This window comes from Carcharhinus amblyrhynchos, chromosome 10 (assembly GCF_965287045.1).
Source record: "Carcharhinus amblyrhynchos chromosome 10, sCarAmb.v2.hapA, whole genome shotgun sequence".
NCBI classification, from domain to species: domain Eukaryota; kingdom Metazoa; phylum Chordata; class Chondrichthyes; order Carcharhiniformes; family Carcharhinidae; genus Carcharhinus; species Carcharhinus amblyrhynchos.
This window is the reverse complement of record NC_137333.1, coordinates 61721242-61735758: the sequence shown is the minus strand read 5'-3', so window position 1 is coordinate 61735758 and position 14517 is coordinate 61721242. Positions and strand designations below refer to the sequence as shown.

Genomic DNA, 14517 nt, shown 5'->3' with positions numbered 1-14517 from the left:
GGCTTAGGTTCCCGAAGTGAAGAGACAATAGCCCAGATCCTATGGTTATCAGCAATGTGTGTAATGGTTTGTGCGCCCGGACAATATTGTGCATTTTTCACTGTGACTTTCAGTCTTGGCTGCAGCAGAACCAACCCAGTTGAACCTCCCCAAGGCAAAATATGTAAGCATAGAAGAAGATGGAGGATACAGCTGCTGTATTCGGGTAAGATTTTTAGAAGGTAAGTGAGTGAGCAGTTAGGTTGGGGGAGAGTGGCATGTTGGATAGACATGCTGGTAGAGCGGTAGCTGGGTTGGGTCTGTGGGTAGTCTGTCTAGGCATTGTTAAGTTGTGGGTTGGACAGATTGATGGGTGATGCAAGCGGTCAGGGGTGGGGGAGTTGTCAGTCATGGTGTTCAGTTCAGCTACACTGAGTAGTCTTGGAGTTAGACCAGAGATTAAGCTGCGTAACATTTCCAGTCTAAGTATTCAGGTAAATCCTACCTATCCGGCCCAAGACTCCTTGCTGAGCTCAGCATCAGAGACATTCGCTGAAAGTCCCAGCCGCATGCAAGAGTTGATCAGATGTTTAAACTTCTCGAGTAATTTTAGTGCTTGTGTACATGCCACATCTTCCGTAAAGTCCTGATGCACAACCAAGACTTAAGTCTAGATTTCACTGCTCCAGAGCATTAGAGTCAATATAACTTATTCCTGCACCCAGTACCCGCCATGCTGCAGCTCAATATAGGTGCGTATCTAGGTGCCTTGGCATCTCTGAAAATGCACCATCTCTGAGAGTTTGCCTATGTAATTCAACCTGACCGGTGTTTTAAGCAACTTCTTGTCAACAAGTTTTTATTCTGCTGTTTGTGTTCCTGGCGACCGATTGCAGTACCCTATTTCAGGTCCAGCAAACTGCAACCCTATTAAATGTATAACATCCATGATGACTGTGGATTCCATCAAGGAATGAGGGAAGAGTGGGTTTAAAAACGGGGAGGCATCAGGAAGAATCTGAATGAATCTGGATAAATGACTGAACAATCCTGAAGATGTCAACTGCTTTGAAAAATCAGGTGACCTGAAAAATTGAAATTAAATTGGGTTTCTTCATTTCTGCAATTGCAAAATTTTTAATGTCATCTTAATATTTAGTGTTGAAATGAAATACTTTAACAGCGATTAGAAAAATTAAACAAAAGTGTTCATTAATCGATAAGATCTTACTAATACTCAAAATCTCCCACTTAAAAAGGTATCAAATATATCACAGAATCTTGTTTTGGTTTTACTATTAAGCTTCATTATTGATTATTCATGATCTATGGACATTTCAAAAATTTGACCACACATGATATATATGTGTGTGTATATATATATATATATATATGAAACTTTTTACATCAAATGGTTTAGATTTTAGTATGAATATTGCTCAACCTAAGTTACTGTAAGCAAATATAATTTAATTTTTCATATCAAAGCTAGTCATCCAAGCATCTTATTCATCTGAAACTTGATTTACTGAGGTAATGTTTCCAAAATAAAATCATGCATGATACTGTCAACATAAAATGCTTAACATAATAATTACCACAACATTTCCAAAAGGCACAAGATGTGTGCATGCTGATGCTTACAGCCATTTGATGCACCAATACAAGGAGCACTGAAAGTTAGCAATGCAGGCTTAACAGGCTGTATGGTCTACTTCTGCTCCTATGTCATATGTACTGAGCAGTTCCACATGGATAACATGAATGTGATGCTCCCAATGTTTTGTGACTATTCAAGCCTTATTAAACAAACATATTTTAAAATTTTCTGCATACGTATTTAACAAAGACCAATTTGTAAAATAATATTTATTCTTTCATGGGCATTACTGGCTAGGCCAACACTTATTGCCCTTCGCTAATTGCTGAAGAAGGTGATGGTGAGTAGGTACACTCAAAGTGCTGTTCAGAAGGGAGTTTCAGGAATTAGGTCCAATGACAGTGAAGAACAGTGATATATTTCCAAGTCAGGGTGATGTGTGACTTGGAGGGAAACTTGAGGGTGATGGTGTTCCCATGTATTTGTAGACCTTATCCTTCAAAGTGGTAGAGATCGAGAGTTTGGAAGGTGCTGTTTATGGAGCCTTCATCATAATTTGCTGCAAAGCGTTTTGTAGGTAGTACATATTGCTGCTGCAGTAAAGGGACCAATCATTTAAGATGGTGGATGAAGTGTCAGTCGAGTGGGCTGTTTTGTCTTGGTTGGTGTCAAGCTTCTTGAGAGTTGTTGGAGGTGGACTCATCCGGGCAAGGAGAGAGTATTTAATCAGAATCCTAATTTTTAGATGGTGGACAGACTTTGGGGAGTTAGGAAGCAAATTACTTGATGCAGAACTTCCAGCTTCTGACCAGTTCTTGTAGTATTTAAATGGCTAGAACTGCATCTGGTCCAGTTGAAACAAGCAGTATGCAAATTCTATGCTGCCTGTTCACCAATATAATTGTGGTTTGCAGCCCAATGTGAAACATACTGCTGGATGGCTGTACAGGTGTGTGTGTGTGTGTGTGTGTGTCTAGCATGATGTACAGCTAAGTGGCAGCTCTAAAAGGCAGCCTGTCCCTCTTAAAAGGGAAATACACTTAGGTGGAGGAGCAATTTCAGGAAGGCTTTGATACCCTGCACCACTTGAGGCCTTACTCCAGGGAGTCGAAGGGAGATCAGGGCCAGGAATTTTCAGGCACCTTTCTGCCCTATCACCTGAGGTTTTGGTGGGGAAAGCATTGTCACTGATCCTGGCTGCACCTTAACCATGTGAAGTTCAACAGAGCATTAATTGGCTAAGGGTGTGACTTCCGCTCCCATCGTGCTTCAGAGAAATACCAGCTAACCCAATCGCCTAGCAGCTCTGTAGACCCAGGATTGAGCTAGTTTCACAGTGTCAGTTCTTTCACAGTAGTTAGTTAATGCAATGCTTGCAAAATTGTTCAGAATTATATTCTTTCACAATATTAAATGTCAGGGTGACATCTTCCCATACTCTCTCATTGTAGCTTAAAATATTTGGTATCGAAGAATAATGAAGCTAAGATATGCAGTGGCATACACCATGCATTCTTTCCCCAGCCTGCATAAAAATTGAGCTGCATCCATAATGGAGGTCAGGTGAAGAACAGGTGACGGAGAACACCAGAAGTTAGGCCAAAAAAACCTGCAATTGCACAACTTTTATCAACAATATATCCTTAAAATATAAAAACGTATTAATGCCCCCTATAGGTGGTTTTGAACTAATATTTATTTTAAATACTGTACTGAGTACAGACACAAATGTTCAAATAGTTAAAACCGTCTGGGTGATGTTAAATTAATCTACATTATTGTAGGGAGCAGCATCCTCATCATTTAAATTAGGTATTATATCAACTTAATTTTCCTGTTATGTGAAGATATTTTTCACCAATGACTAGTCTGGAACATTTACTTTAATTGGGCATACAAATCTCACTCATTTTAGATGCAATGAATTTTTGGCTGCCTCAGAAGACCCCAAATTTAGAGACTGCAAGATGCTCAAGGACTTCAGTGAGCACAGGTAAACTATATAAATCAGCAAATGAAGGTTATACTGCACAAATATAATGGCAAACTAATATTTGAATTGTACAATGCACTAGAAAACATGTATGACATGCACATGCAACAAACACAGACTATAAACTGTTAGCAACTGCATGCATCAATTATAAGACGCCTTGGAACATTACTTAAAATAACATTAGTAAAAACTTTGTGAGCTGGATTCATAAAAATAATATTTACCACAAATAGTATTTGAAGAACATTTAATATTAAATTTAACAGAGTTGAAAAATTTAGTCCTTGTTAAGGGAAATAAAATGTTTAAGATAGATAATTAAATAATCAGCTTCGCCACATTAATATCACAAAGCATAAAGCTGAAATAAAATGAAATACAAGTGGATTATTTTGTGATTAATTAATTAGGAAATGCTTTCTCTTACAATTGCTTTTTTTTCCCCTGCTTACTGAGGACCGATTGCGAAGTGTCAAAGATCAACAAGTCAGCTTGTTATAGAAACATAGGCTGGAACTTTCCAGCCAATCTTGGTGGCCAGTTTGGCCAATGGTGCACCCATACTGCGGGTTTCCCAGCAGCGAGGGGTGCATTCATTGGGAAATCCCATTGACAACGGTGGGGGGAACCAGAAGATCCCACCACTGACCAATGGCAGATCGCTTCCCGCTGTGAAGAAACATGTGGCAGATTGCACGGTAATTTATTTGATTTATTATTGTCACATGTATTAATATACAGTGAAAAGTATTGTTTCTTGCATACTATACAGACAAAGCATACCATTCATAGACAAGGAAAGGAGAGAGTGCACAATGTAGTCTCACAGTCAAACTTAGGGTGTAGAGAAAGATCAACTTAATGCAAGGTAGGTCCATTCAAAAGCCTGATGGCAGCAGGGAAGAAGTTGTTCTTGAGTCAGTTGGTACCGTCTGAGGTTGTGACCTCAGATTTTTGTATCTTTTCCCAAAGGAAGGTGGTGGAAATCAGAACGTCTGGGGTGCGTGGGGTCCTTAATTATGCTGGCTGCTTTGCCAAGGCAGCAGGAAATATAGACAGAGTCAATGGGTGGGAGGTAAATCCTGCCACAGAGTTTTACACACAAAAAGAGGCTCTTTGGCCTATCATGTCTACACCAGCTATCAAGCACCTATCTATTCTAATCCCATTTTCCAGCACTTGATCTGTAGTCTTGTACGCTATAGAATTTCAATCTAAGTGCTTCTTAAGTGTTGTGAAGGTTCCCACCTCTATCACCCTTTCAAGAAGAGAGTTCCAGATTCCCACCACGTTCAAAATCTAAAACTCCCATCTGAAGTCTATGCCTCCTGGTTATTGCCCTCTCTCATATGGGGTGGCATGGTAGCACATTGGTTAGCACTGCTGCTTTACAGCGCCAGGGACCCGGGCTCGATTCCCGGCTTGGGTCACTGTGTGGAGTTTGCACGTTGTCCCTGTGTCTGCGTGGGTTACCACCGGGTGCTCCGGTTCTCCGACACTCTGAAAGATGTGCTGGTTAGGTGCATTGACCCAAACAGACATCAGAGCATAGTGACCAGGGGAATTTCACAGTAACTTTATTGCAGTGTTAACATAAGCCTTACTTGTGACAGGAATAAATAAACTTTAGGCTTTAACTTTAAGGGGACCAATTCCTTCCTATCGACCCTATGTCCCTCATTATTTACAAAACACAATGCAGTTTTGATTATGCAAGGTGCATTACTCCTGACCTCAAGGACTTGTTTGTGCTCATGTGTATGTACATCCACTTGTAGCTTGCATGTTTGAATATATAGCCAACACCTTGGATCTATACTTGCACATGTGTGTATTCTGTTACGTCTGTGTACGGAGAAAGAGTAGATTGTGTTTCAAGGGTTGATTCGAGAAGAAATTAATAAACTGGCAATGCAGTGCTTACCAGTTCCCATTGTGCAGGCCACATCGGGTCATTGAAATGAAGTGCTGCTCCTTCTTTATTTTCTGACTTCATCACATTGAAGATTTCTTTAGGGATTATATCTTTCTTCTTGCGATCTGGAAACCACACAGAAAGATCAGTCACTATTCTTATTTTGTAATTTCAAGCTAGCTAAAAATGAATTTTGCCAATAAATGCTTAAAATACTTGAAGGAAATGACACAACAAATTTTCCAATATTAAAACGCCCCAGAAATTAAAAATTACAAATCTCCCACCACACGTATACAGACTATTTTCCTCCAGCAATCTAAGGTAGAAATGGCACAATATCCTGTCAATGTACAAATGTTTCACATGTTGACATCAACTGCCTGTCAGCTATTTGATAAGTTGTTAAATTTTTTATTGTCAATGTTTCATTTTTTTGAGACAAACCTGACAGTTCTACGGGGAGAGAATAGAGCCAATGTTTCAAGTTTAGATGACCCCTCATCAGCTCTGATGAAGAATCATCCAGACTCGAAACTTTGGCTTTATTCTCTCCCCACAGACACTGTCAGACCTGCTGAGATTTTCCAGCATTTTCTGGTTTTGTTTTTGATTCCGGCATCCACAGCATTTTGTTTTTATTTAATAGTCCCTTTGAGCGATGTGCATTAACTAAGGAAAGCCAACACAAATCCGTTAGGTCAAGTTGCATTTAACTAACAACTGAGTATTTTAATGAGGGAACTGGGAGAGTTGATGAGGTTGAATATGGCTGATGTATATGGTCTTCCAAAAGGTGCTTGATAAAGTGTCAATTATCAGGCTGGTCAGCAAAGTTGATTCCCATGGGAAAAATGGAACAGTGCCAGCACAGATACAAAATATGCTAAAGGCAGGAAACAAAGTGGGGATTCTCTGGCCTCCTGACAGTGTGTTTCTTGGGGATTTCCCATTGACTGCACTCCATGCCACTGGGAAACCTGTGATGGGGGTGCACCATCAGCAGGACCAGATGCAGACACCAGCATGAACAGATGATGAGTTCTTGTCAAAGAATCATGCAGATTGTTTTTTTTTGCGCTGGGATTCCCCAGGGGTCCAGTAACTTGGACTTGAGTGGACAGGGCACAACTTCAAAATTTGCAGATGTTAAAAAACACAAAGAGAGATTTATGGTATTTACATTTTGGGGATGGGGCCTGGGTGGAATTGTTGTCAGTGCAGGCTTGATGGGCTGAATGGGCTCCTTATGCACTGTGGGGATCCTATGATTCTGGGCAGAATTCTCCCAAAAAGATTCAAATTCACGAGAAAACTGGAATAATTTACGCTGGTTTTTTTCACTGAGAATTCAGAGAAAAATCTCCCCCACTCTGTGCACTGCAGAGGCCACCAGTGTGAATATCATTAAAAACTGAGGGGAGGGGAGGTAGCTATTCCCGTTGGTGAGGCTGAAATCAGCATGCTGAGTGGGCTACTTGCATACGCCAATCTGTTGGTGTTGAGATCGGTGCATGTGCAGTGGCAGGCGGTGAGCCACTGTTGCAGGGAGTCACGGGGCTGGCCAGCAATCAGGAGGTCATCAGTGCTGGCCTCCCGACTGCTGGCCAGCTCCGTGACCACCCCGCAATGGTGGCTCACCGCCCCCCTCAGCCTGATTGCTGGACTCCCCGACAGTTCCCAGTCCAGCTCCGAACCCCAGTCATGCCCACCCCCCCCGCCCCCCCATCTCCAGTCCCCGCTCCCGCAATTCCCCATCTCTGCAGTCCTGCCACCCTCCCCAGTGCCGATCTCCGCTCCCCCCCCTTCAGACTGACCTGATCGTTGCCCTTCCTCCTTCCCGCATCAATTCCTATTCAGAGTGGCAGCAGGACCCCCACCCCCACCAATTACCTCCTAGAACCTGCCTCTATATGGCCCTGCCTGGTCGGCAGTGCCAATGTGACACTTTACCCCTTAGGCAGTGCCAGGGGCAGAGATGGCAATGCCAGGGGGCACCCCCACCTCCCGAACCTCCAGGTGGCCCTGATTGCCCCCCTTCACTCCTGCAGGGTCAGGCTGCAAATTCACCATTATTGGGGAGCTACTGTTATCCCCGCTGGAGTGAACCACTCTGTCTAGGGTGTGGGGGAGCGGGGGGGAGAGATGCTAGTGGGCCCAGAGAGTTCAGTCCCGGGCCCACTAATCACATTTAACTTTAACATATGCAAATCACCATTTAAGTATTCTTTGCGTGTCTCTGCTGATTTCCAGTGCGGGTCTGACACCTCCAGAAGTGTGGTGCTGGGAAACGTTGGCGGGGTGTGAATGCATGCGCGAACCCCGTGAATCGGCTGACATGAGAATCTCCCGGCCCACTGTGCTAAAAAATTAACAGCAGGGATGGGAGAATTGTGGCCTCTGTGTTTGGATAGGGTAAAAAGTTAAAAGTAAGGTATAGTTTTATGTAGGTTTGATTTAATATTTCTGTGCCTGGAAGGGTGTTGTGGATGGATTTCATGTTAAGGTATGTTTGGCTATTTGAGAGTTAACTTCAGTTCCTGCTGAAATCCAGAGCAATCTGCCCCAGCTACAAGTTTAGAAATCAGAGAAAGGGTAGAACCGGCGCACTCTGTGTTCTGAAGTATGGCAAATGTTTGACAGGTGTTTTTGAGAGCTGTGAGGGAGGTGGGGAAAAGGTCTCTGTTCTGTTAAAGGTTGAGAAAGGCTGTACAAATCGCTAAGTAAGCTAGCTCAACAGATTCAGATAGAAAATACACTCCAGAATGCAGAAGCTACATGAAAAAAGAATAAGAAGCAATCAAGGGAGAGAAACAAGAGAAACCATTCTGTTTAACTAGATTTATTGTTGGGAGAAGACTTTCACAGGCAACTGAAAGTTTTGAAGCAATTCTATTCAGAAGCTGGGACTTGAAGGTTAAAGCAATTGAAAGTGAGAAGAAACAGTAAAACAGTCAAGGCAGAGGAAACCAAAAGTAGTTGGTTCTAAATCCTGACAGGAATTACTGCTAAAAGTGAAATGAAAACTTGCCCATGAAAATTATCTGGGGAAATTCAGAGGAAGAATCCATACACCACACACTTGTGTGCTAATACGACCACTGTAGCTTAGAATGTACTTTGTCATCCATATTAATCAAAAAATCTATGTGTTTTTGTTAAGCTGAGGGGAGAATAAAGGAATTCTGCATTATAATACATCTATTTCACTTTGATAAATGTTTTCTTTTGTTGGTTAAAAATAAATTATCAGTCCTGTGACTCCATTTCCTCCACATCTGATTCAAAAAAAGTTATAGGTTGGAAATTTACTCCATTGCACACCTTGGAATCAGCACGGGTAAGAGTCTGATAATGGAAATCTTCGTTGACCTCGAACAGGAATTTCCTGTCTCGCCCGAGCAAGGCTGTAAAATCCTGACCATGGTCTTTGAGGCCAGGATTCCATTCAGGGATCTTGCCATCCAGTTATTACACCCACCGGGATTGTAACACAAGTGACATAAAACATGGAAGTGTTGTGTTAATTGTATGTAGGTATTAATTGGTTTATCACTTGAGCCCATATAAATAGGCACAATTAAAGCATTGGTAGTTGGGTTCGGAAATAAGAACATAAGAACATAAGAAATAGGAGCAGGAGTAGGCCATCTGGCCCTTCGAGCCTGCCCCGCCATTCAATAAGATCATGGCTGATCTGTCGTGGCTCAGTTCCACTTTCCCGCCCTCTCCCCATAACCCTTAATCCCCTCTCTTATCAAAAACCCATCAACCCGCTTCTTAAAAATATTTAGCGAGGCAGCCTCCACCACTTCAACGGGCAGAGAATTCCAGAGATTCACCACCCTTTGAGTGAAGAAGTTCCTCCTCAACTCCGTTCTGAACTGCCCCCCCCTTTATCTTGAGGCTGTGCCCCCTAGTCCTACTGTCTTTTTTGAGCGGGAAGAGTCTTTCCACCTCTATCCTATCCATCCCATTCATCATCTTATACGTCTCAATGAGATCTCCCCTCATTCTTCTAAACTCTAACGAGTGTGAATTGTAATTCTGTAAGTAAATATAAAAGAGTGTAAAGATTGCCTCCAGTTCTAACTTTCACCCACTGATTTGCTGGAATAGAACACATAGCAGAGGGTAGCCATCTAATAGATGAAGAAGCAAAGAAAGAATTTAGAAAGAAAACTACAATACCAGCAGCTATTGTGAAAAATGTCAGAAAGCAAGTGCAAATTACCCAAGTATGCTCATCTTCACCGTATGGTGAGTAAAAGAATGAAATGGATATGTGGACATGGATTACGTCTCTAACAAAGAGGAAAGAAGTTTTAAGTTTATTTATTAATGTCACAAGTAGGCTTACATTAACACTGCAAGGAAGTTACTGTGAAAATTTCCTAGTCGCCACACTTGGATGCCTGTTTGGGTTACACTGAGGGAGAATTTAGCATAGCCAATACATCTAACTAGCACATCTTTCAGACTGTATGGAGAAACCAAAGCACCCAGAGGAAAGCCACACAGACACAGGGAGAATGTGCAGACTCCACAAAGACAGTGATCCAAGCTGGGAATTGAACCTGGGTCTCTGGTGCTATAAAGCAGCAGTGCTCACCACTGTGCCACCCAAGATGTGGCCTTGGCATTGATGCAATCCAAACAGAAACAAAATCAGAAGTAAACTGTTTTTGTAAGCTGAATACCTATCAGTTGGACAGTGATGAAGACTTGAATCTTCTACTAGAATTCTTGCGACATTTACAAGAAAGATAATCTGCTAAGTGGCAATGAGGAAGAACATAAAAGTGAGGAAGATAGTCATGGATTCCTGGAGGGCTTAGTACAAGCTTGTGGAATGTTTGGGCATGTGGCCGATGGAATTTAACAGAAGTGTGAAGAAATACATTTTTCATAGGAAGAAAGAGCAGAGGTATTATAAGTTATACAGTACAATTTGAAAGTGGGTGTGGGAACAGAAAGAACCGATGGTATAAGTGCACTATTTGTTGAAGGCGGCACAGCAGGTTGAGAAAGCGGTTAGAAAAGCAATGGGCATCAAGGGCTTTAAAAACAGAGGCATAAAGCACTGAAGAAAGCAAGTTATGATGAACATTAATAAAACTTTGATTCAGCCTCAGCCAGAGCAAGACATTCAATTCTGGGCACCCCACTTTCGACCCAATTTTACCAGTGCGTCGTGCCCATTTGTGGGCATGAAAATGTGGTAAAGTTGGGTGTGAGGCCATTAACGCGATCTGTGCCCGTGCCCATGAAGATTGCCACTGTACTGAAACCCAGGAATGGCTGCGATCTGCTTCATGCCCAAAATGCATGCATGCATTTAAATTGAATTAATGAACTACCCACTCAACTTTATCAGCATTTGCCCCTTTACCATCGCATATGCCAATCCAGAACCGAGCTGTAGTAGACCTGCTGAATAAAAGACTGAATCGGGTGCTCCAGCTGCTGCAGACAGCGCGTTCAGTGTTTCCAATGGTTCTCTGATTCAGATCAGTGGTGGTGGGGGTGAGGGGAGTGAGGCCAGATCATTCTCTGGTTGCGGGGGGTGTGACGGGAGTGAGGCCAGATCATAGTCTGGTTGGTGGGGGCGGGCGGTGAGGGGAGTGAGGCCAGATCATTGTCTGGTTGCGGGGGGTGTGACGGGAGTGAGGCCAGATCATAGTCTGGTTGGTGGGGGCGGGCGGTGAGGGGAGTGAGGCCAGATCATTGTCTGGTTGGAGGGGGCGGGCGGTGAGAGGAGTGAGGCCAGATCATTGTCTGGTTGGAGGGGGTGTGGGGGGGGGGGGAGGAGGAGGTCAGATGTATTTCTGGTGGGGGCAGGGGAGGGCCGATCGTTGTCTGGTGGGAAGGGAGGAAGAGGCGGGTCAGATGTTCCTCGGGGATTCTCTTGGGGGGAGGGGGAGTGAGGCCAGACCATTCTTTGGGTGGGGGGGGGTGGCAGGGGTGAGTGAGGCCAGATCGTTATCTGGGGGTGTGAGGGGAGGAGGGAGGTGGTTAAGATGTATCTGTGGTTGGGGGGGAGGCCAGATCGCTCGGGGGGTGGAGGGGGGATGGATGTCTGGTAGGGGTGCGGGGGTGGCAGGGGGGTCCACTGCCACTCTGCAGGTGATCAGTGGGAGCTGGGGGAAGGGGGGGCAGGGGTGGCGATCGGTCTGGGTAGCGGGGGGAGTTGATAAGGGGGCAGTGACATGTGTGGATAGTGGGGGGGGGTGGATAAGGGGAACAGTGATGTGTGTGGGTAGTGGGGGGGGGGGTGGATAAGGGGAACAGCGATGTATGTGTGGGAGCCATTGCTCCCGCTGTTCGCTCATGGGCCACTTTCTCTGCTTTCTGCAGCCTGGGAGCAATCTGACTGGGTGTGCTTTTTCAAATTTTTTTCAAACTGCGCATGTGCAGTTCAGAGCTCCGATCGTTTCAGGTGTGTTAAGCCCCACCCACAGCGCAAATGGGACTGGCGATTTTTTTTTTCACACTGAGTGCTTATGGGAGCGCCTGAAAGCAGATTTCCAAGTCAGATCTGCATTATGCCCAGATCCAGCACTTAGAATGAAAATGGTAAAATTAGGCTCTTTGTGAAGGATATGAAGACTGTGGAAAGGACGCAAAAAATAATGTATCAGAGTCTTTCTAGTAATGAGAGACTTCAGTCACATGGATAAATTGGAGAAAGTAGGCTTCCTTGTTGCAAAGGAAGGTAAGTGAGGAGATTTGTTAGACGTGTCCAAAATCATGAAGGTTGCTGGTTGGAGTAAATAAAGAAAGATTTTGACAGAAGGAGCAAGAACTAAGCATGCAGATTTAAAGGAATTGACTAAACAACCAAAGGCAACAAGAGAAAAAAAATCTCTTGATGCCGTGAGTACCTGGATTGAACTGCCTGAGAATGGACTGTTCTTCCCCGGTTCGCAAAACTTTTGTCACATTGTACCAAATTGAAAATATACTAAGAACTGGTATTCTAAGTTACCCTTCTAGGTTTTGGTACATCCTTACACGCACTATCAGCAGAGTTCATAACAAAGGATAAAAGTGATGTAAATAAACTAGTCTGTTTTTATTATCGTAAGACAGGGCATCTTAAAGCCAATTGTTAGACACTGATCAGTAAACCGGTGGCAGTAATAGGAACATTTAAGGATTCTTCAGAAAAGACTGTACCAGAAAAGGAGGTGAGTATTAAAACTGTAGCAATGGTACAATTGAAACGTGTTCCTTCAGAACCTACTAAATGGAGAATGTGGCTCAGGATAGCCAAAGGAAATCTTCATTGATTACTGTTAAAATAAGGCAGGTTGCTGAAGTTTATCGTGGTTTTGTTTCACAGGGAGAACTATTCCTCTGTTCCTCCAACAAAATCCGTAAACAAATTCGAGTTATAAGGAGAGGCTAGACAGACTGAGATTTTTTTCACTTGAAGCGTAGGAGACTTAGGGGTGATCTTATAAAGGTCTATAAAATCATGAGGGACATAAATCAACTAGATAGTACACATCTTTTCCCAAAGGTAGGGGAGTCTAAAACTAGAGGGCACAGCTGAGAGGGGAGAGATACAAAAGGGTCCAGAGGGGCAATCTATTCACACAGAGGATGGTGAGTGTCTGGAACAAACTGCCAGAGGTAGTAGTAGAGGCAAGTAAAATTTTGTCTTTTAAAAAATATTTAGACAGTTACATGGATAAGATGGGTGTAGAGGAATATGGACCAATTGCGGGCAACTGGGACTAGCTTGGAGGTTAAATAAGAAGGGCGGCATGGACAAATTGGGCCAAAGGGCCTGCTTCTATGCTGTAAACCTCTATTGCCCTATGACTCTAAATGAATTTTTGAGAGCTATGGGACAGATCAGTCATTGACAGTGTGTGATGACGCTATTTGTGTTTGAGATGGTCTGATAAAAGAGAAGATAATAATAGGAAATATTTATGGGACTTGTGAATCCACTCATTTGCATATAGTCAATTTACAAAGTGACTTAGTAAATGGAGCTGTTAAGGTGGGGACTTTTTCCAAGTTTGCTTATGGAAGGGTAGATTTTATACTGGGTAATGATTTGCAGATTTAAAATTCTTAGCACCTCCAAGAGTTTAGAAAGTGCCAGTTTAGATGAGAGAAAAAGATTTTTGCTGTGGAATACCCTGGACTGTTCCCTGATTGTACTGTAGGACAAAGCTCAAGACAAATCAACATGAAGTAGATAAACCACCAACCCAGGACAAACAAAAGTTAGTACCAGAAATGCAAGAATCAGAAATATAAGAATGTCATAAGAACATAAGAAATAGGAGCAGGAGTAGGCCATCCAGCCCTTCGAGCCTGCCCCACCATTCAACAAGATCATGGCTGATCTGTCGTGGCTCAGTTCCACTTTCCCGCCTTCTCCCCACAACCCTTAATCCCCTTGCCTATCAAAAACCTATCTACCCGCGTCTTAAATATATTTAGCGAGGCAGCCTCCACCACTTCAATGGGCAGAGAATTCCAGAGATTCACCACCCTTTGAGTGAAGAAGTTCCTCCTCAACTCCGTTCTAAACTGCCCCCCTCCCTTATCTTGAGGCTGTGCCCTCTAGTCCTACTGTCCTTTCTGAGCGGGAAGAGCATCTCCACCTCTATCCTATCCATCCCATTCATCATCTTATATGTCTCAATGAGATCTCCCCTCATTCTTCTAAACTCTAACGAGTACAAGCCTAGTTTATTCAGCCTCTCCTCATAGTTCAACCCCCTCAACTCCGGTATCAGCCTAGTAAACCTCCTCTGCACTCCCTCCAAGGCCAAAATATCCTTGCGTAAGTGCGGCGACCAAAACTGCACACAGTACTCCAGCTGCGGCCTCACCAGTGCCCTGTACAGTTGCAGCAAGACCTCCCTACTTCTATATTCAATCCCCCTCGCTATGAAGGCCAGCATCCCATTCGCCTTCCTGACCACCTGCTGCACCTGCAGGCTGGGTTTTTGCGACTCATGCACAAGGACCCCGAGGTCCCGCTGCACCGTAGCATGCTGC

General features: G+C 43.5%; 1 protein-coding gene across 2 annotated transcripts in view; it reads right to left on the bottom strand.

Moving 5' to 3' along the window:
* The window catches only part of LOC145348985 (PC3-like endoprotease variant B), a 709624-nt gene that overhangs the window by 375475 nt on the left and 319632 nt on the right, over positions 1–14517 (bottom strand). For both annotated transcript variants that reach the window (XM_080197162.1, XM_080197161.1), the window contains exon 5: positions 5500–5615. In XM_080197162.1, coding sequence (XP_080053288.1) covers positions 5500–5615 — 116 coding nt within the window. The remainder of the gene's footprint in view (positions 1–5499; positions 5616–14517) is intronic.